The sequence below is a fragment of the Juglans microcarpa x Juglans regia genome, chromosome 5S (genome assembly GCF_004785595.1).
Source record: "Juglans microcarpa x Juglans regia isolate MS1-56 chromosome 5S, Jm3101_v1.0, whole genome shotgun sequence".
Classification (NCBI taxonomy): domain Eukaryota; kingdom Viridiplantae; phylum Streptophyta; class Magnoliopsida; order Fagales; family Juglandaceae; genus Juglans; species Juglans microcarpa x Juglans regia.
In genome coordinates this window covers 6,001,803-6,023,568 of record NC_054603.1, presented here as the reverse complement: position 1 = coordinate 6,023,568, position 21,766 = coordinate 6,001,803, and the positions used below count along the sequence as shown (strand labels likewise).

Here is a 21,766-nt window from a genome sequence, read left to right as displayed (position 1 = left end):
TCTCTTTCACTGAATCCCCACAGTTCCGTCTAGACAACCAACTTGCCATGGCCTTCTCTCAATGTTTGTAGCCTTTTGTCTTTGCTTATCCACCACAACCCTCGAGCATTACAGATACAGAAACAATGATGCCTCTAATCATATCCCTTTTAGCAGAAGATAATACTGGTGTTTTCTTGCTAAGAAAAGAGTTAAAATCATATATTAAAATAATAATAATAATAATAATAAATTCGCTTGGTTTTGAAGAGTGAGTAGAGCTTAACCATGCGCAGTAAGAGCTAAATTTCATAGCCCAATTTTTTGTTTGATTGGTGAAAAGGGGCAGGAAAATGGGGGATCTTATTTCTTCCAACTAAACAAAGCATATGTTTTTCTGGCAAAATAGCCTAAAAGAACCAATAATCATGCAAAAAACTCCACGAGGTTCTCACAAGCTAAGTTTTTTCATCGGGTGGCCAACTCGCATAGGAGGAACAACGCCATAGATATGTTGATGGTCGATAGAGCGGTTTCTTCCAACCAAATTGAGATCACAGGTCACATTATCTCGTTCACAAACAGTTAACCGCAATTTGGGTACAGAGCTTTCCTCATTTAGTGAAATAAAAAATATACTCAAATTCTACAGTTCTCAAGCATCAACTCTAGTCAAATAATATCTATAAAGAATCCCTTCAATATGTTGTTCTTCCATTCCGTGGGCTATAATACAAATTCTCCTCAAACGTGGAAGGGGAGCCACTACTTCCTGCCTTCCCTTTCACCTTTTAACAGTTATTTTTCACCCCTACAAAACCTGAAGATTCTCAAATTCTTAGATAAATGCTTCCTCCTTATAAACAAAATGAATGCTGAAGGTAAAGGCTTGTATGCAGGTAAAGGAAATGTGATGGAGACTAGCAAGCATTAAGGCGACCTTCAGAATTAGTAGCATACCTCATAGTGTTGGCCCAGCAGTAATACATCCCTTGGACAATAACCAAATCTGGATTTGAGTACACCAGACATAAAATGTTCTCATTCGGGATGTTGGAATTCAAGATCTAATTTCCTTTTTAAATGTGTTCTGTCAACACTGCATAAGAAGCACAAAGAAAGGATCAATCATAATGACTACCATTTAGGTACAAGTTTGCTAAACATACCAAGCCCTGACGCATTCTACATGTTTCAACTTCATTGAGGTAGGCGATTCTAAATTTCACTTGTTTATTTAGCACTCAAAAAATAATAATTAAACCAAAAACATTCTGCATGTGCCAGCTTAGCATCAAGTAAAAGATGGAATCAAATAAAGATATTGTATTATACCAATAAGCAACCACCCCAAGACACTTAGATGCTTGTACAGAATCTGGCTCAGCTAATTTTTTTGTCTGAATTGAAGTCACTGAAGCTGAACCCACTTTATAGATAATCTGAAAATTATATGAGGATGTAGCATATTGGAAAAGTTTTTTTTGGGAAATTAAGATCATAGTGTAGATTTGCTATGTAGTTAAAAGTATGTCATTTCTAGTTCAAGGTAGAATGTTTAGCAACGAGAATCATGACTGAATTTTTTACGGAACTATACATCATTCACTTGAAAATATTAATCTCTCGCCAAATCAAATAGAAGCAAATAATCTAGCATTGGTTTCTAGAAATATCTTTCGAAGTACCACAAAATCCACCACCCAGCCCCATTAGGGTGCATGAACAAATCAGGATCCTTCTATCCCAAAGTGATTTTGCTCTTGTTTTGGGTAAGTATTATTTTTTGGTTTCTTCAGTTACCCTTGGAGAAATTTTTTTGATGTTTTATAAATTCAAAAAATGGTGAGAATATATTTGGTTTCTTCAGTTAACCTTGGAGGGAAGATTTTGATGTTCTATAAAAACACATTATGAGAAGAGAAGTGATACTACAACCACAAAGAGATCCCATAAAAGTAAACCCACAAACTGACATAACTTCATATGATACGTTAGATTTACTTTACAATAAAAGTAGTTTTACAAATCTAGCGTACCACATCAAGTAACATCAGTTAACCTTGCGTATATGAATGAATGCTCCCTTTTTGTTATGTGTACTATATGAATGTTCCCTCACAAAGTCGAAATCCCTCAAATGGACCTGAAATGGATCAAAGCAGCATAAAACAAAAGGGACTTTGCATTGGAGATTATGCAATTGGTGAGGGTGCATATATCAGGTTTTGGCGGGATGTGTGGTGTGGAGATTATGCATTGGAGAGGGTTTTTCCGCCCTTATATCGTATTGCAGTTAACGGGAAGTTTCAGTGGCGGATGTGCGTGTATACTCTCATGGTGTGCAGCAATGGAATGTTCTTTTTATTAGGGATTTCCATGATTGGGAATTACCTATAGTTTCAGAATTTTTCAGTTTATTATACTCGATGGAGACTCCTATGGCTCAGCAAGATAGTTTGAAGTGGCGGTTTAATAACCACAAGATATGTACAGTGAAGGCGTATTATAGCATTTTAACAACACAACTTGGTAGTATTCAGTTTCCTTGGAAGAGTATCTGGAGGTCCCGTGTGCCTTCGAAAGTGGCTTTTTTTGTATGGTGTGCTGCTCTTGGGAAGATATTGACCACAGAAAATTTGAGAAAGAGAGGTTGTGTAGTGACGGACTGGTGTTACATGTGCAAAAAGAATGGAGAATCTGTGGACCATCTATTATTATACTGTGAATTAACAAAGGTATTGTGGGATGAAATCTTTCTAAGAGTTGATGTTGCTTGGGTTATGCCTATGAGGGTGGTGGATTTGTTGGGTTGTTGGCCAAACATGCAAGGCAGTCATCAAGTGGTAGCAGTATGGAAGATGATTCCGTTGTGTATTATGTGGTGTATTATGTGGTGTATTTGGACGGAAAGGAATGCACGATGTTTTGAAGATAAGGAACGTTCAAGGACCGAGTTGATGAATTTTTTTTCTCCATACTCTTATGTGTTGGTTTTCCACTATTGTATTACACGGGGAAAATCAGGAATTCTTGTCTTTATTTTACCGTCTTTAGAATGTAACTAGGAGTTCTTATGTATACTTCTTGTATACAAGGACTATGTCTGTTTCATTCATATATATAATATCTTTCTTTTACTGATAAAAAAAACAAAAAAAAACAAAAGGGACTTTGCCTTTGGTAATCCCTAAAACCTTTTCAAAAACTTCAATATTTTGACTGCTGCTTAGATCTAGAAACCTGTGAATCAAGCTCAGATATGTGCTCCATAATGAATAACCATGTTGAGTTACAGTTTAAATTTAGCTTTTATACAGTCTCCAAAAGGAAAATTTTTATTTCAAGAATATTGCTTCGAGTTTTAAAGTCAATCTTCTAGTAGAATTATCCATCACTGAACTTTAAGTAACTTACTGAGGTTTAAAACCATGATGAAATAGCATAGGATGTCTTTACCTGTTAATCGTCGGCCTATTTGGAGGTTTTGCTCCAAAAATAGAAAAATCTATCGACATTGGGACTGGTTCATTCCTGCTTGTATTGTCACCAGCTGCCTGTCTCATCTCACCAATATGGTCATCATTCTTATCAACTTGGTAGGCATTTCCTTCAAAACCCTCACGTTCTGGCATCACTCTCCTGGACTTTCTAGGAGGCGATAAGACAGTTGGACCATCATGTGAGTTAAAGTCTGAAACCCTAGATTCACGCTTAGGTGCAGGTCTAGGGAGTTTATCTGGATCTGTAGCCAGTGGTGCAGATGAAAAGTATCTGTATCAGCAAACATAGATGAGAGAAAAGAACCAGATGTAAACAATATATTTACTAATTGAATGGTTATCATAGCCACACACCGGTGCTCGAGTGCCTGCTGCACTGATATTCTAGCTTTGGGATCATAAGTAAACATCTTCGACAACAGATCTAAAGTATCTTCACTAGCCATTGGGAACAGTGACCGTTGAGGGGGTGCAGGAACATGTTGATACTCCACATAATCGGGGAGGTATAGCATATCAGGCCACTGAGAAGGTTTTGGAGTCCCAAATGCAGCAAAAATCTTTCCCAATTGATCGATGTCACTTGAACCCTATAGAAAAACATGCAGGCATGACTACTTCAATTATAGTCGGCTCATGTGGGAAATAGAAAGAAGCAGATAGGATTGAGTCATGCAAGATAAAGTACATGTTAACAGTAAAAGAGTGCTAGATAAGTCAAGGAAATCAGCAAACTCAACTAGCATTAATCCTAACTGATTGTAGAGGACAGGTGTTGTATGTGCAAAAAAAGGGGTGAGATTGTGGGTCATCTCCTACTGCATTGTGAGGTTGCTAGAGCATTATGGGAAGATGTATTCAGAAGGTTAGAGCTAGCCTGGGTTATGCCTGCTACAGTGGTTGAGCTTTTGGCCTGTTGGACAAATCTAGGCGGGATTCCACAAATCACAACTGTGTGAAAGATGGTTCCTATTTGTCTTCTTTGGTGCCTATGGCAGGAATGTAATGACCGGATGTTTGAAGACAAGGAGCGTTCATTAGAAGAGCGTAGATCACTTTTTGCTAGAACTTTATTTCTATGGGCCAAAGCTGTGGATTTCAATGGCCTTGATTTTCATGATTTTCTTGTTTCCATGTCTTCTTACTAAATAGGTGCTACCTCTTGTATACCCCCTAGTGTACTTGGGCTATGTCTATTCATATTAATACAATCGTTTACTTATAAAAAAATTAATCCTAACCGATTGTGGAGAAGGCTTCATGAATTCTTTATCAGTCAATGTGGTTGGCTACATGTATTCATACCATCCTGTCTAACCTAGTACACTCCGTCCCTTCATGTTTATCATATCACGTTAATTGTGGCCAAGTTATCAGCAAATTTGCAGATTAAAAACAGGAACAATGAACAACATGATATAAGGATAAAGTTCACAGCTTATGAAAAAGATTTTCCACTGATTTGGTAAAGTGATGGGCATGTTTGGTTACAATATGTTTTCAGAAATTTTCAAGATTTTTCATAAAAAGTTTCCAATTTCAATCCAAACATCTTTAAATCTAAAAAAAAAAAAAAATTGATTTCTCCAAGAACATTTTCACCCAATCATTTGCCTGGATTTCCATAAAAAAATAAAGAACACAAAAACCAAAACAATCCTAAAAAATTATATTCAAATAACTTTTCTCTGCCTGCCCACTTTTACAAACCACAATACAAATCATATTCAAAAGAACTTTTAACCAAATTTTGCGATCAACTTTCACAAAGCCAAATAAAAGAAAACACGTCTCAAAACCTTTCTAAAATGTTTTCAAACATTCTCAAAATCTTCCTTACCCAAATATACCCTTATATTTCAGACACCGAGGAAGACTAAAAAGTAATAGCTAAACATCATCTATTTCTAAAAAGAAATCCCAATTCACATAAAACAGTTTCTTCAATATGAACATCAGCTCAAAACAGCCTAACGATACACAAACGCAAAACTCAATAAAAATATCCATTTTTATAAGCACATAAATCACCACTCACAAATGATAACATAATTACCAAAAGGATAATATAATTTACGGAATAGCATTTTACACGTCATTAAATCCAAGAAAAAATAGCCGCAACTGCAAGCCTGAATAAGAAAACTAACTATTAAAAACATCACGTGGTCATCAGAAAAAAAGATATACAATGAAGCCAGTCAGAAATCAGCACAATAGAAACAGAAATAAAATATAAGAAACTAAGCACCATGGACAGCAGCAAATTTTTTTTTTTTTATAGGTAATCAAAGATATTATATTCATAGAAATAGGCAAAGCCCAGATACACAGGAAGTATATATGAAGATCGCCTAGCTAGAGGTTACAATAGAAAGAAGAAGATCATGGACACTAAGTCCGTTACAAACTATAGGCCCCGCCCATAAGAACGCAGCAAAAAATACAAACAGCATAGCTAGTAAAGTAAAAAATTCAAAACAAAAATCAAATTTCTAAAAATCAAAACCACAACTCACAAGAACCAGTAACCATAACAATTTCAATTCACCTGCAGAAAAGGACGACGCAGGAGAAGTTCAGCAAAAATACAAGCTGCAGCCCAAACATCCACCCCCGAACCGTATTGCTTGGTACCAAACAACAGCTCAGGTGCTCTATACCATCGAGCAAAGACCTGCCATTAGAGCACGAGTCTGTATTTGAATTATATTTCACATTACGTGTAAATCACAAAAATATCCTTTTTTGATAGGTACAAGAAATTATAAAACGTAAAAATATCCAGGGACAGAGGATGTATTTAATAGATATAACTATCTAGAAGGCAAAAAAGATACAAAAAAATCATGAAAATTAAGCCCATTATAGTCTATATCCTAAAACATCTTTAGCACTGTCATCAGATATTCCAAAATAGAGTTGACAAGATGATTGCAATCAAATGTAGCTAATATCTCAATTAGAGTACTACTTCTCAATGCAGATAGAAAGATAAATATAAAAGCCAACCAGAGGGCCTCCTACCTCTCAAACAATCAGCTCCTTCCTTCTTGCAAGCTTGCATAAACCAGTGACAATAACAGTAACAGTATTTACAACAGCAGCAGCAATTATACAATAAAGCAACCATCAACACATCATCAATAACGAAACAATAAGGAGAAAAAGTTGTAAATGAAAGTAAAAGTAATTCCTGCTTGTTACTCTCTTTCTACAAAACTTAATCATGATCGAATGCCAATTTTTTTCTGTCAAATAACCATATAAAAACTTGTATGAAATCCCTCATGACCAAACAAAGTACCAACTCAAAAAGGTTTAATTTCCTCTTAGCAGCCTTAGTGACACAATTTATGTTAAACGAAAAAGGGCAGTTATTGATAACATGTAAAGTTCATGATCTACATCATAAATAAAACTCAACTTCACAAACTCAATTCCTTAAGAACCACCACCAAATAAGATTTCTTTCAACAAAAGCAGTACCTACAGAGTTATCAACAGATTCATCCCCAAAGATCTTGAACTCCAAATACTAGAACTCTCCTCAATTAAATGAACCACCATGCAATTATACAAGGAGAAGCAAACCTGGTGAGTAAACTTGCGATCTGGGCTGCCAAATATTCGTGCTAAACCAAAATCTGCAAGTTTGAGCTGTCCATTTAATCCGATTAATAAGTTGTTTGGCTTCATATCCCTGTCAATCACAAGTACCAGACATGTGAGACAAATCCTGCCGAGCAGTTAACAACCTTTCAAATTAGCTAACTGTCACAAAAACTACCTATGTAAAACCCATTTCTTGTGGCAATATGCAAGTCCTTTAAGTGTCATCTGAAGGTATGATTTTATGTCAGCCGGTGAAAGAAATATATTTCGGTCACGAATAACAGCTTCAAGGTCTGTCTCCATGAACTCGAACACAAGGTGCAAGTTACCCTTATGGGGGAACGCATCAATTAACTCAATTATATTCGGATCTTTAAGCTCTTTAAGGAGCTTGATTTCTCTAAGTGCCGTAAAATTCACCCCTTCCTTTTGCCTCCCAAGCCGGATTTTCTTAATTGCGACTTTCTGTCCTGTCTGCACACAAAAGGTTATAGTTTCAAACGAATCATCGCTATTATTCACCATGAATTCAATTGAAAATCAGTAAAAAAGAATCGCAGTAAAATTTACTCAATTCCACACTCACATTCCATAAAAAAAGGTCCATCCAACTGAAATTCTTCTATATAGACAATTCTCAAGCTCTCATTTTCCCCAACCCAAAAGGAAACTGTTAAAAGAAAAAAGCACCTACAAGAAGAAAGAATTACCTTGGTATCGATGGCTTTGTACACAACTCCATAGGTACCTTCGCCAAGGACTTCTCGCTTCAGATATCTATCGGCTACTTTCTTGGACAGATCGAGCTGTGTCATTTTTTGGTTCGGATTTTTATCTTTTTTTGTGCATGTAATTTATTTAACTCTCATATTAAATTTATTTGGTATGATGGGTGATGTTTGGGCTAAAATCGGAGAACTTTCGCGGCGGTTCCTCATTTGCTCAAGAAAATCCGAGAATGTTAGGGCTCGAACATCGGGCAAGGGGTCGGGTTAAAAAAAGCAATTGGAAGCCAGAGAGAGTAGAGAGAGTGAAGTATAAAGGAAACGTATATATATTAGAAGAATAATGATATACACAACATATTATACAACATGTTATACAATAATATTATAAAATAAGAGTATTTTTATAAAATAATGTTATTTTTATAAGATGTTTTACAAAAATGTATCTCATTTAAAACATAGTTATGTAAAGTGTTGTAAAAAATATTGTGTGTAAATTATTTTCCATATTAAAAAAATTCTAAACCCAAGCATAGACTCATGTCTGTCCGCAAACGACATCTTACGTGGAGGCGAACACACCGTTTTGAAGTAAACAAAACGGTGCGTTTAAAAACTAGCTGAAATTGTATAAAGTTTCTTCAAACAGTGCATTTTATATTTGTGTTTCTTGGTTTCTCTTCCCCTGCTTGATCTTTCTCCCCTGCCCTCTCTCTGTGTGACTCCCGTTCCCAACCCTAACCCTAATGCAATAGAGCTATGTGACGCCATCCTAAATACTAATTCGCAATTCAGATTAAGTTGTGCGACGCGTAACTACTAATTCGGAAGAAAGAGTTCCCCTACCTTTTTTTTTTTCCTTTTGTATTGTTGTCTTTTCATAGATGCTTGTTCGATAAGATGCTTGTCTTTTCATAGATACTTGTTAACCTTTCTTCCTCTCTTACTAGCCACATTAAATGAACTATTTTTCTTGTTTTGGCAGTATATGGAGTTAATTGTACTTGTAATTATCTTGTTAAATTGGCCTGAGACAATGGGATATGTCTTCTGCAAGTTGGGTCATGTTGGAAGTCAATTCAAGGTCCTCCACAAGAAAAAAAACAAATATGTTTGTTCAGTTGATGTTTAATTGAAGAAATCTGAACCAAATGGCGAGAGATCTAACGCTAAGGAAGAAAACAAAATGGTGTTTGCCGCCGGGTTTTCTCCTTCCAAGCTTGAATGAACAAAGATACTTCCCACTCGTTGATTTTTCCCCCTTCTTTTTTGTTTTTAATATTATAATTGTTGACATGATATTTTGCCACGTCAATGGGGTTCGCGGGCAGGCACAAACTTGTGCCTGTCTGTAGCCCTACTCTATATATTTTCAATTTTGCAATTTATAGGGGTAGTTTAGTAATATAGTTTTGCTACAGACAACTGACCTGCGAAACCATGGGGAAATCGGCATGCTACGTCAGCCAAAAAAAAAAAAGGAGAAGAAGAAGAAGATGATGATGATAACATAGACGAAACGAGAAGGGAGAAGAATTCAGATTTCAGAAGCCAAAAAAAACTAAAAGAAAAGGAAAATCGTAGATCTCTGCATAGTTAATGTGGATTCCAAAACTAGGCAGCCTTAAGCTTTTCCATTATATAGACTCAAATCTTGAGAGTAAAGTATACCATTTGGAGAAAGAACACACTAAAGAGAGAGGGAAAAAGGAGCTTGAATCCTAAATCATTTGCCCCGAAGCTTGAACTCGTAAAGATGAAGGCTTTCCTCCCTCTCTGTGTAACCAATTGAGCTCTACCTTTCCTCTCTCTCAAGAATTTCTTCTTCGTCTTGTCTACTGTGAAGACTGGTCCTTGACTCCCTGGGGTGCGCTTGTGTGATTGGCTTATTTTTGTTTTGGTGGGTGGTTTTGGGTTTTTTCCCAATTATTTTATCTAGGTTTTGGTTAGGGATGTAAATTCAAACCGGAAAACCGGTCCGGTTTTACCGGTTTTGAATTGGTCCGGTCCGGGACCGGTTCTTAGAATGTGAAAACTGGCCAACTCCAATCCGGTTCCGGTTTTATGATTTTTCGGACCGGACCGGTTGATAAAAAATATATATATATATATATAAAATAATATGTGTATTATTGTATATATAAGTTTTATACAAAATATTATATATATATTACTATATAGAAGTTTTATATATTATGTATAATTATAAATTTTTATGTGAAAATTTTATATATAATATATATAATTATATATATTCATATATGAAATAATTTGTTATTATAATTTATAAATTATTACATAAAATGTTAATACTAAATCACTAAAAGTTTATAACTAATACTAATATTAAATATATAGTTTATAACTAATACTAATATATAACTTATAACTATACCAATAGTCTAATATTAATATTATTATATAGTCTAATATATTAATAAAAGTATAAAACAGATTTTTTTAAACCAGTTTTTTTTTTTTATAAACAAATTTTTAATGACAAATTATGAAACTTACATTTTAAAAAAATCTGAAAATCGTACCGGACCGGACCGGTAAAACCGGAAGTACCGGTTTAGGAGAGTAACCGGTGCGTAATTGGTTTTGAAAAATACAAAATCGATACATACCGGTTCAGTCTTAGATTTTGTCCAAAACCGGACCGAACCGAACCGGTTACACTCCTAGTTTTGGTTGATTTTAGATTTGGGAGTTCGATTCTGAGTTCTATTTCTTTGTGGCTCTGTTTTGATTTATAATTAATTTTCAGTTGTGGAGCTTGGTTGGGTTTTCTTCTAATTTGTAGACATGGGCTTTGGTCTATTTTAATTTTGAATTTCGATTTCAAGTTTTTTCATCTTTGATTTTAATGGATTTTTATCAATTTGGCATTTTCCCTCTGTCGATTCTAATCTTTGGTTATTGTTCTAACCCATTGAAATCCCACTAGTCCGAACTAGATGCCAAGAAGGCCATATTGACAAGCTAATAAATTTAAAACAAGGAAAATGAAAAGAACAAACCATAGAGGGAAAAACAAAAGAATATGAAGAGAAAAGTATAAGAATAAGAGGGAGGGAAAAGTTGGTTAAAGTCTATTTGCAACCGGCCACGTGGGACGCGGTTTCCCTGCCGGTTGCAAATAGACTTTTTCTTAGTAATATAGAACTATATGGGCTTAAGTAAGGTTGGACTTGGACTTGGACTCGCAATGCCCAGACGTAAATCTTAGCCCCTAGGTTCATACTAGGCCCATCCCGGTTTTACACATTCAAATTTCAAAAGATGGAACTTCCAAACACCAAAGACATGACTACAAGAAAACTATTTATTTGTGATTATATTTCTTGTGAAAATGATTATTTCTTATTAAAATTAATATTTTTTTATCACAAATAGTCATTCTCATTACAAATAATCTATTATAAATGACTATTTATTTCGAACTAGAAGGTTAAAGGTAGACATGCTAGCAATTGCATCTTGAAAAGTTTCCAATCACATTGCCTTGCTTTACAAAGAGACATGCCATTTTATATGAATGATGTGATCACAATTGTGGTCATATTGCAAGGCAGAATGGGAAAAGATGGTTGCGGAAGAAATAGCTAGCTGGCTTTTTTAAATTAAGTTGAGTAGAGTAGGCGCGCGCCATAGGTGCACGGGTGAAATTTGAGTGGCTTTTTAATCTCTTTTTAAAAATATATATACTATTTGTTCATCCATTCCGGTTATTTGGATGAGAAGATTTTTCTATCCAAACATCCACGAAGCAGGTGAATTGGGCGAGTTGCAAGGAACCGTTGCCCAGTCCTAGTTGAAGTTGAAGTTGAAGTTGAAGTTGATCGAAGTAGGTTTCTAATTAAGATATTAGATAGCCTGTACTTATGGAGTACTCTGAATAAAATCAAAATTCAATACTCATTGATATTGATTTTCTCTAATATTATTCATTTGCTTAGTAGCTATATATGTCACTAATTATCAACGAGTTATATGGGCTCGTTTGGATAATGAGATAAGATAAGATGAGATGAATAAAATATTGTTATAATATTATTTTTTAATATTATTATTATTTTAAGATTTGAAAATTTTGAGTTATTTATTATATTTTGTATAAGAATTTAGAAAAATTATAATTATGAGATGAGATGAGATGTGTTGAAAGTGTTTCTGTATCCAAACGAGACTATGTTAAAATAAAAAAAGCAAACACACACAGTACTTAAACATCAAACAAGATTATATATATATATGAAAAATGCTAAATATACTTAAGAAAAATTTACAAAGAACTTATTTCTTCCACGTGTCCGTTATTGATACGTTGAAAATCATAAAATTTTAAATTTGAATTTAAAAAGAAAATTAACAAAATGAGTCTTGCAAGTAAAACTGTAAGTATATATAATACTACTCTCTATATATATATTGTTTAATTATTAGCTATATATATATATATTTATATATGATCTTGGTATGCCAACTTTGACAAGCTAGCTAGGAAAGAAAGTCTTGATCCCCCGTGTGTTCTTCCTATATAAAACCAGCTGAAGTCGCGGTCTTGATCTTCAAGTTATCATCAATTAATATTACATTAGCAAACTGCATAAATAAAATTAATTAGAAGACGTGCGTATATAAATTAAAAATGTTAATTAATAATCAGGACTTACCCTAGCTAGCTGACTCAATAACTCATAAGTACTAGTACTCAATTGCCAATAATATCATGATGATCATGGAAATATTAATTATTATGACAATGATAATAAATATTTTATAATTAGTACCATATTTGGGTCGTTGCTAGAGACTGAAATTATCTTAATTCAAGGTTGGGTTGATCAGCTTGGTCGTCTGGCTGCTGCTGGCCAAGACGATGTGGGAAATTTAAAAGTAGTGGATCGGGCCACAAGGTTCTACTAGACGTTGGATGGTGATCTTCTTCTTCCACCTCAGAGAATGGGAATATTAATTGTTCCATTACTTCATGTCTATGTTCTTATCGATCATGATGATGATGATCAGTGCTACTATTTGGTACTGCCATAGCCGTAATTTGCTGCTGATACTTCAGTAGTACTACTGCTGCCTGATTCTCTTGAAAATTGATCTAAACATATATGGTGCATGCTGCACATTAATGATAAATTTTATCTCACGCGAATTTTTATTATATTTATATAATTAATTAGGATAAAATATTAAATTATTCATAACTTATCCACATAAATTATCAATTAATTAAATAATTTGATAGTTTTATCATAAAGTTTAATCTAAAACAGAATAGATATCTAATTATAATAATAATATACCTTTTAGAATTATGTATTAAGTAAATAATTTGATAAATTATATCATGAAGAATAATTGAATCTACTATAATTAAAAATTTAGCCCACAAGCAATTTTTATATCATTAGATTCAGTTTTTAAGCATGATTTACATTGGTAAAACATTAAATTTTATTTAGGCCTCAATTTTAACATAAACATGTTATCTATAATTGTATGAAGTTGTACAACCTGTAAATTTTTCTGATATTCGTTATGATATCCTCGAACTTAAAGGAGATAACTATAAGGTTTGGAATGAAAGAATTCTCTTTCATTTAGGGCAGATGGACATAAACTATGCTATTAGGAAAGACGAACCACCAGCACTCACTGATACCAGCATTGCAATGGACATCGCGCTTTATGAATGATGGGAGCGATCAATCGCCTCAGCGTGATATTCATTAAAACTAAAATTTCTGTTGGTATTTGTGGTTATATTGATCAGCATGAAAAGGTCTGAGACTTGCTGAAAGCCATTAATGATCAATTTGTCACTTCAGACAAGGCACTAACAAGTACCCTAATCATGAAGTTCTCATCCCTAAGCCTCACCAGTGTAAAAGGTGTGCGCGAGCACATCATGCAAATAAGGGACAAGGTGGCTCAATTGAAAAAACTGGTTGAAGTGTTGAAGTCATTCCTAGTACACTACATCCTGAACACCCTTCTGCACCAATACGGACCCTTTAAAATCTCATACAACACACATAAGGATAAATAATCAATTAATGAACTCATGACCATGTGTGTTAAAAAAAAAAAAGAGACTGGTGATGGAACTGGGAGAAAGTGCAATTCTAGTAACGAGTGGAAAGGGAAAATCTCAAGCCAATAAGAAATGGAAAGGTAAAATACCTCCCCAAGCTAATATCAAGAAAGATTCTAAGTGTTTCTTTTGTAAAAAAAAGGATACATGAAGAATGAATGCGCCAAATTTCAGAAATGGCTCGTAGACAAATGTAATCCAACTTCGTTTGTTTTTTATGAATCTAATATGTTTAATGTCAATATTAGCACATGGTTGATTGATTTTGGATCAACAATCCACATTTCGAATTCATTGCAAGGTTTACAAAACAAGAAGAAGCGAGTGGGAAGTGAGCAAAGCTTCTTATCAGGAAATAAGATAGGCTCGCATGTAGAAACTATAGGAACATGCTATTTAACTTTAAGTAGTGGTTTTGTTTTAGAGTTAGAAAAGACCTTTTATGTTACAAGCTTTTATAGAAACTTGATTTCAGTTTCAAAGCTTGTACCTTTTGAATATTCTTTTAATTTTTCAGAAACATCTTTTAGTTTATTTTATAAATCTGATTGTGTTGGGAATGATACTTTGTTTGATAGTTTTTACTACCTTAATTTATAAAACAATGCCACTTATGATTCAATACATGTTCACACTGGCACTAAAATATGTGTTATTATTGAGGATTCCTCTAAATGATGGCACCGAAGATTAGGTCATATCTCCATAGAAAGAATTAAAAGATTAGTAAATGAATGGGTACTTAATACTTTAGATTTTATTGATTTTGAGACTTGTGTGGACTACATAAAAGGGAAAGCAGACCAACAAGTCAAATAAATGTGCCAATAGGTGTTCAGACATATTAGAGATCATACATACTAATATATGTAGTCCAAACATAGACTCACATGGTCAGAGATACTTCATCTCTTTTATAGATGATTACTCACGATATATGTATCTCTACATGCTTCATAACAAGAACGAAGCATTAGATGTCTTTAAAATCTTTAAGGCTGAAGTAGAGAAACAATGCGACAAGCAAATTAAAATCGTGAGTTTAAATAGAAGTGGAGAATGTTATGGTAGATACACAGGGGATGGACAAGCAACGGGGCCATTTGTAAAATTTCTTCAAGAGCATGAGATTATCGCCCAATACACCATGCCTGGTTCACCAGACTAAAATGGTGTAGCAGAAAGAAGAAATTGAATATTATTGGACATGGTGCGAAGTATGTTTAGCAGCTCCAATCTTCCTAAATCCTTGAGGGCTGCAGTACTTAAGACGACAGTGTATATATTAAACTGAGTTCCAACAAAGATTGTTCCTAAAACACCATTTAAATTATGGAAATGTTGAAAACTGAGTTTGCGGCATATGCGCATTTAGGGATACCCGTCTGAAGTGAAAATTTATAATCCACAAGAGAAAAAGCTGGACCTAATGATCATTAATGGGTATTTCATTGGATATGCTGAAAGGTCTAAAGGTTACAGATTTTATTGTCCATCTACAACCCTAGGATTGTGAAATCAAGAAATGTAAAATTTCTTAAAAATGACTTGAATAGTGGGAGCAATCAAACCAAGAATATAATTTCTGAGAATGATCATTCAGAATCTCAACCTTCTATCTCAAGTGATAGATTGGTTATTGTTCACAACACCCTTCAAGTACAAACTGGTGTTGAACAACCAATCGTTGAAGTTAAACAAGCTGCTGACGACATTCCAGCAAATCAGGTAGTTGAAGAGTTGCCAAGAACTTTTGAACAATGAGTTAAATCACATACTTCTCAAGAAGATGATGGTATAACATTAAGAATATCTATTAGATCAAAGAGATCAAGAATTCTTGATGATTATATTGCGTATCTGCAAGAATCCAACTACAACATAGGAGCTGAAAATGATCCTAAGTCCTTTTCACAAGCAATGAGTTGCAAAGAATTAGAATTATAGTACAATGTCATGTAAGAATATATGAATTCTATGAAGAGTAACGGAGTCTGAGATCTTGTTGAATTACCTAATGGTGTAAAAGTCATTAGATGTAAATAGGTCTTTAAGACAAAGAAATACTTATTAGACAACATTGAGAAATATAAGCCAAGATTCGTTGCTAAAGGATTCACTTAGAAATAAAGAATGGATTACATAGAGACTTTCTCTCCTGTATCTAAGAAAGATTCCTTGGCGTTATTTTGGCATTAATAGCTCATTTTGACTTGGAGTTGCAACAAATAGATGTGAAAACGATATTTCTCAATAGAAATCTAGATGATGAGGTTTACATAAAATAACCTAAATGATTCTCCTTTAGTAATGGTGAGCAATTGGTTTGCAAGCTCAAGAAATTTATATACGGTTTAAAACAAGCATCCCGCCAATAGTATTTGAAATTTTATAATGTAATTTCTTCATTCAGTTTTGTAGAAAATATTATGGATCAACGTATATATCAGAAGGTCAGTGGGAGTAAAATTTATTTTCTTGTTCTATATGTGGATGACATTTTGCTAGCAATCTATGATAAGGGTTTGCTTTATGAGGTGAAACAATTCATCTCTAAATATTTCGATATGAAAGATATGGGTGAGACATATTATGTCATTAGCATAAGATCTATAGAAACAAATTTCGATGCATCTTGAGTCTATATCAGGAAACCTATATTAATAAAATTTTAAAGAGATTTCGGATGAAAGATTGTTTATCAAGTGTAATTCTCATTGTAAAGGGTGATAGGTTCAATGTGAACTAATGTATGAAGAACGACTTTGAAAGAGAACAAATGAAGAACATTCTATATGCTTTTGCTGTCGGAAGCCTAATGTATGTTCAAGTCTGCACAAGACCTGACATTGCATTTATTGTGAAAATGTTGGGACGATATCAGAGTAATCCAGGTTTGGACCACTAGAGAGCTGTAAAGAAAGTAATGAGGTACTTTCAAGGAACCAAAGACTACGTGCTTATGTATAGACGGACGGACAATCTGGAAGTAATTGGTTACTCAGATTCTGACTTTACTGGTTGTGTTGATTCGTGCAAATCAACATCAAGATACATTTTTATGATAGCCAATGGAGCTGTATCATGGAGGAGTGCCAAGCAGACCTTAACTGCCACTTCAACTATGGAAGCCGAGTTTGTATCTTGTTTTGAGGCTACTTCACATGGTATATGATTTAAGAGTTTCATTTTTTGACTTAAAATTATGGATTCTATCTCTAGGCCATTGAGAATGTATTGCAACAATTCAACTGCTATTTTTATGGATAAGAATAACAAAAATTGGAGTCGAAGTAAACACATCAACATTAAGTATTTAGCCATAAAGGAACATGTTAAAGAAAAGAAAGTGGTCATTGAGCACGTCAGCACTGAGTTGATGATCGCTAATCCTTTGACTAAGGGCATGCCACCGTTGAAACTCAATGATCATGTAGTGAATATGAGACTTGGTTTCATTACGTAATTCTTCATTGTATGGACAATGTTATTTTAATGAAATTCTTAGTTATTGTGATTTTTTCTCATATTTATGTGCACATTAATTTAATTTTGAGAAAATTCATCTATATTGGACCAAGAATAAATATAGGGTTTATTCATTAAGAAATTGTTGCCACATAAATGATAATATTTAAGAAATAAATACATAGCAATACATGGAAGGTAATACTCATCATTAGAGGAATTATCGCCATGATTCATGTATTTATTACTTAATACAGATTATTGATGGGTTTAAAATGAGACATTAGATTAGAAGTGTAAACCAAGTGAGAGTTAGCTCTCTGGTCGTGGCCATGGACTGTTTCTAATGGAGAACCGTCCGCAGGAACGAGTCTTAAGCTCCTGTTTTTCTTAGGAGTTCTTGAAGTGGTCCACAACTTCCCTCCGAATCTCCACTATGTTCATAGAATAGTTGGAACGTTCCCCATGATCAATTGAAGTTGTCGAAAACTGACAAGTAGCCAATGAAAGCTTGATAGAAGATTGGTTATAAATACTCTGGTTTGGTCCCCAAATTCAATTACTTAATCTCATTTAGTCTTACACCATCTAAATAGAATTAATAGAGTTTTGAAAGTGCCAAAATAGAGAGAAACGGTGAGAGAGTGTGAGTAAACATCATTGGCTGGAGGTACGTTTTCCTAGACATTTAAGTTTTCGATTCTTTTAAGTGTTTAATTCCGCATTAAGAATCAGTATTAAGCTTTCACTACATCCATGCGTAGTAAGTATCAATTTGAAAAATTATTTCATGAATGATTTTTCTCTCATCCCACTTTCATTATACACTATTTAAAATGTGGCATCTTTTCACCCTTAATTGATGACTAAACCAGAGCCACCAAATTGAAAAAAATTAGAAAGAATAATGAAAACACGCACAACACTCGGCTGTAATTAGGATAACTAGCTAGACCAGATCAACCATTTATATATAGAAATTAAGAACAAATTAGAAATTAAATATCATGGGGTTCGTCATCATTTTACCCTTTTTCCATTTCTAGCAATTTATGATTACTAGTATACGTACCCAGTTTTAAGACTTCTGCTAGTTTTATCTGTATATTGTCGAATATTTCAGGCGTACTGGATAGTCGTCCAGCTCGAAGCATTCATGAACATACAGTACTGACTGCAAGCTAGTGTGTGAGTCAGTGAGAGAGGGTTTGAAACTATGAAGGGAATAGGCCGGCTTGCAGTAATCTGCTTATTTATAGAAGCATATTTCACAACCTTCTAACACTCTATATATTTTTTTTAATTTTTATTATTTTTTTCTTTTATCAAATATTTATTATATGAATAATGAATAAAAAATTTGAAATAATTTAAAAATAATAAACTCAAAAAAAATATTAAAAAATTTAAAATTTTTAAAAAAATATGATATATAAAATATAAAATGTGGTGAAGGTTGTATAGTAAAATTCTTTATAAAATTAGCTTTAAAAGTTGACTTATATCACTAGCTAATCATATCAATGTACAAGCTGGTAATTTTATTAATTCTTTTTGAACGTGCACGCAGTACCAAGCAATATTAAGGCTTGTGTGATATATAAATTCTTCTTAATTCATCTCAATTTATCATTATAATTTTTTTAAATTTTAATATAAAATATAATAAATTAATTTTTTCAAATTCTAAAATAATAATAATATTAAAAAATAATATTCTAATAATATTTTATAATCTCAATTCAACTCAGTTTAACATCTAAATACAGCTTAATTTTCTTTCTGATCAAAATATATATATTCATTTACTTTTTTTAAAAAAAATGAAAATATCCATTTATTTGATAGTACAACTGCCTAAAACTAAAAATTAGTCAGTTTTCTAGAAATTCAAATGTAGAATTTAACAAGTGAGTGCGTTTAGTACTCTAATTATTTTTAACTGTTATGAAAATTGAAAACTTGATTATAGAATAATCAATTAAGTTGATATATATATATAATTAATTTCTCTATTTTGAAGTAAATTAACCATAAATATGAAGAAAATTATTGAGCTAAAATAATTATCTGTTTATAATTTATTTGGTTAAATTGGCTTAAAATAATCTATTTTCTTTTGTTTAAACAAACAACAAAAGTCCGTGCGAATACGTACGTCGTACATAAATAAGAATGATCGGAAAAGTAAATTCACGTAAAAGATACATGACCTCCACATTATCGATATGATAATAATTAAGAACATTCGAATTCGAATTCGAATTTGAGATTTTTTCAATTTGATATTATTTTTCATACTTGATTTAATATTCTTTAGCCACACCAGCTAATGGATCGAATATATTTTAACTATCTTTATAAATCAATCACATAAATATAAATGCACTAAAAAATATAAATCACAGTAAAACAAATTCAAAAAGAAAAAATTTATTCGTCATTTTCATACACTATACTTTTTTTTTCATATGAATAATGAGTAGAAAAATTCAATAAATTTAAAAAAAATAAAAAAAATAAAAAAATGTGATAATATAGTATATGAACACAGTATTGTTACATACAATCGGCGTGTGCAACTGCAGCGTAACCGGCTGATGTCATCTGACAGAAAATTAAAAATAGAAAAATAAAAAGAGAAGCTATCGATTGAAACTCGGAGTTTGATATTTTGCATTTCACATTTGAAAAGCTAGTAAGAAAACTGAGAAGAAGTAGAAGAAAGCTGAAGGAATTTTTTGCATTTGAGAAGCCATTGCATTTTGCACTAAAAAGAAAAGCAGAAGAAACATAATATTAGTGGAAAGGAAGAAGAAAAATTTTTTGTTGGGCATTTCAAAAAGAAACTTTACAACCTGGTTCCGTGAGGGCTTTTCGACGAAAAGGGAGAAGCCATTTGAGAAGAAAAACGCCCAAATCCAATTCCATGGAAAGGAAGAAGATAAACCTACTCGCGCTCTGCTTTCTTCTCTATACTTCTAGTAGCCAAGAGCACAACAACTAGCTTGGCTTCTGCATAATCTGTGATCTAGAACATATGTGCAATTACCTATTTTTTAGTTGCAAAAACCCAAGGGCGAAGGCTGTGAAAAATAATGCTTTTTTAATGTCTAAATGAAGCGACCAAACGTTTGTTAAAGAGAGATGATTGCATTATGGTCAGAGCTGGAATTCCAACAAATCAGGAATTCCAACAAGCTCGATACACCACTTCGACAAATTCTTTTGCAATAGCTTCAATGGAACCAGCTCTAAATCTATGAATTTTAGATGCAATTACATCAATGGGGACTTAGGGTTAGGAAGAAGGGATGAACGGAAGAAAGAAGAAAGTTTACACCAAAAAAAAAAAAAAACTTAGAATTTGCTTACAAAAAGCTTACGGAAAGGAAGTTAAAGAAAAAACTTAGAAAAAAACTTACGGAAGGAAGAAACTTAGAATTTGCTTACGAGAAGGAAGCTTAAGGAAAAAAACTTCGAAAAATTTTGGAAGAAAGCTTACGGAAGGAAGAACAAAGCAAATTTACTTTCATCTCCTTGCTGTGTAGAAAATTGAGAACGAAACACACCGTTTTATTTATCTGATGTGGCGATTACTATCCGGTTGTACTGGCAGGTTGTATTCAGCATTTTTTATATGAAAATTATGAGCAGCAAAACTCAAAGGCATTGCAAGAATTCAGGCTTAGTTTGTTTTCAGGAAACATCTCATCTTATCTCATTTCATCTCATTTCATTATTATAACTTTTTCAAATCCTCACACAAAATAAAATAAATAATTTAATTTTTTCAAATCTCAAAATAAAAATAATATTAAAAAATATATTCTAATAATATTTTATTCAATTTTTTAACTTTAATCTCATCTCATCTCATCTCATTTCTGAAAACAAATGAGCCCTCAGACAACAAAGCAAGTTAGCCCAACACCCCGCATCGCACTCGTGCCCACATTAAACAGCAGCCCCAAACCAGCAATAAATGTCTCAGATTCTCTTATAAGAGCATCTTCGTTAGATTAGTTAAATTTATTTTTAAATTTTAAATAATATTACATGAATTTATATTTGTCTAGTCTATTTAAATTCAATCTCCATATTAGATTATCAATTTATTCTCTATAAAGAATAAAATATTATTAATTTAATAATTTATCTATTTAATTTATTTTTATCACATTTCGTAATTAATATTAAAAAAGTATTATTAAATATTAATAATAATTATATTCTAATTATATTGTAAATGTTAAATGTTAATTATATTATAACTAATTTAATTTATTTGCTTAGAGTGAGAAAATAGTATTTTAATGTTTATTGAATAAATTATGGTTAGCTATATTTGATGAAGT

At 32.9% G+C, this 21,766-nt stretch overlaps 1 protein-coding gene across 3 annotated transcripts; it reads right to left on the bottom strand.

Moving 5' to 3' along the window:
* Window positions 1-493: 493 nt before the first annotated feature.
* LOC121267368 (cyclin-dependent kinase D-3-like) lies at window positions 494-8,139 on the bottom strand. 3 transcript variants are annotated; one of them, XM_041171238.1, is made up of 8 exons: window positions 7,808-8,139; window positions 7,273-7,571; window positions 7,077-7,185; window positions 6,034-6,159; window positions 3,837-4,072; window positions 3,439-3,753; window positions 940-1,078; window positions 494-799 (listed from the first exon to the last, which is right to left on the bottom strand). In XM_041171238.1, the coding sequence occupies exons 1-7, from the start codon at window positions 7,910-7,912 to the stop codon at window positions 1,021-1,023; spliced, it is 1,248 nt and encodes a 415-aa protein (XP_041027172.1). In that variant the 5' UTR covers window positions 7,913-8,139; the 3' UTR covers window positions 494-799; window positions 940-1,020. The 3 variants fall into 3 exon arrangements, with proteins under 3 accessions (XP_041027172.1, XP_041027173.1, XP_041027174.1); XM_041171239.1 differs by having other exon boundaries at window positions 494-790; XM_041171240.1 differs by lacking the exons at window positions 494-799; window positions 940-1,078 and adding an exon at window positions 2,073-2,125.
* Between the last annotated feature and the right edge of the window lie 13,627 nt (window positions 8,140-21,766).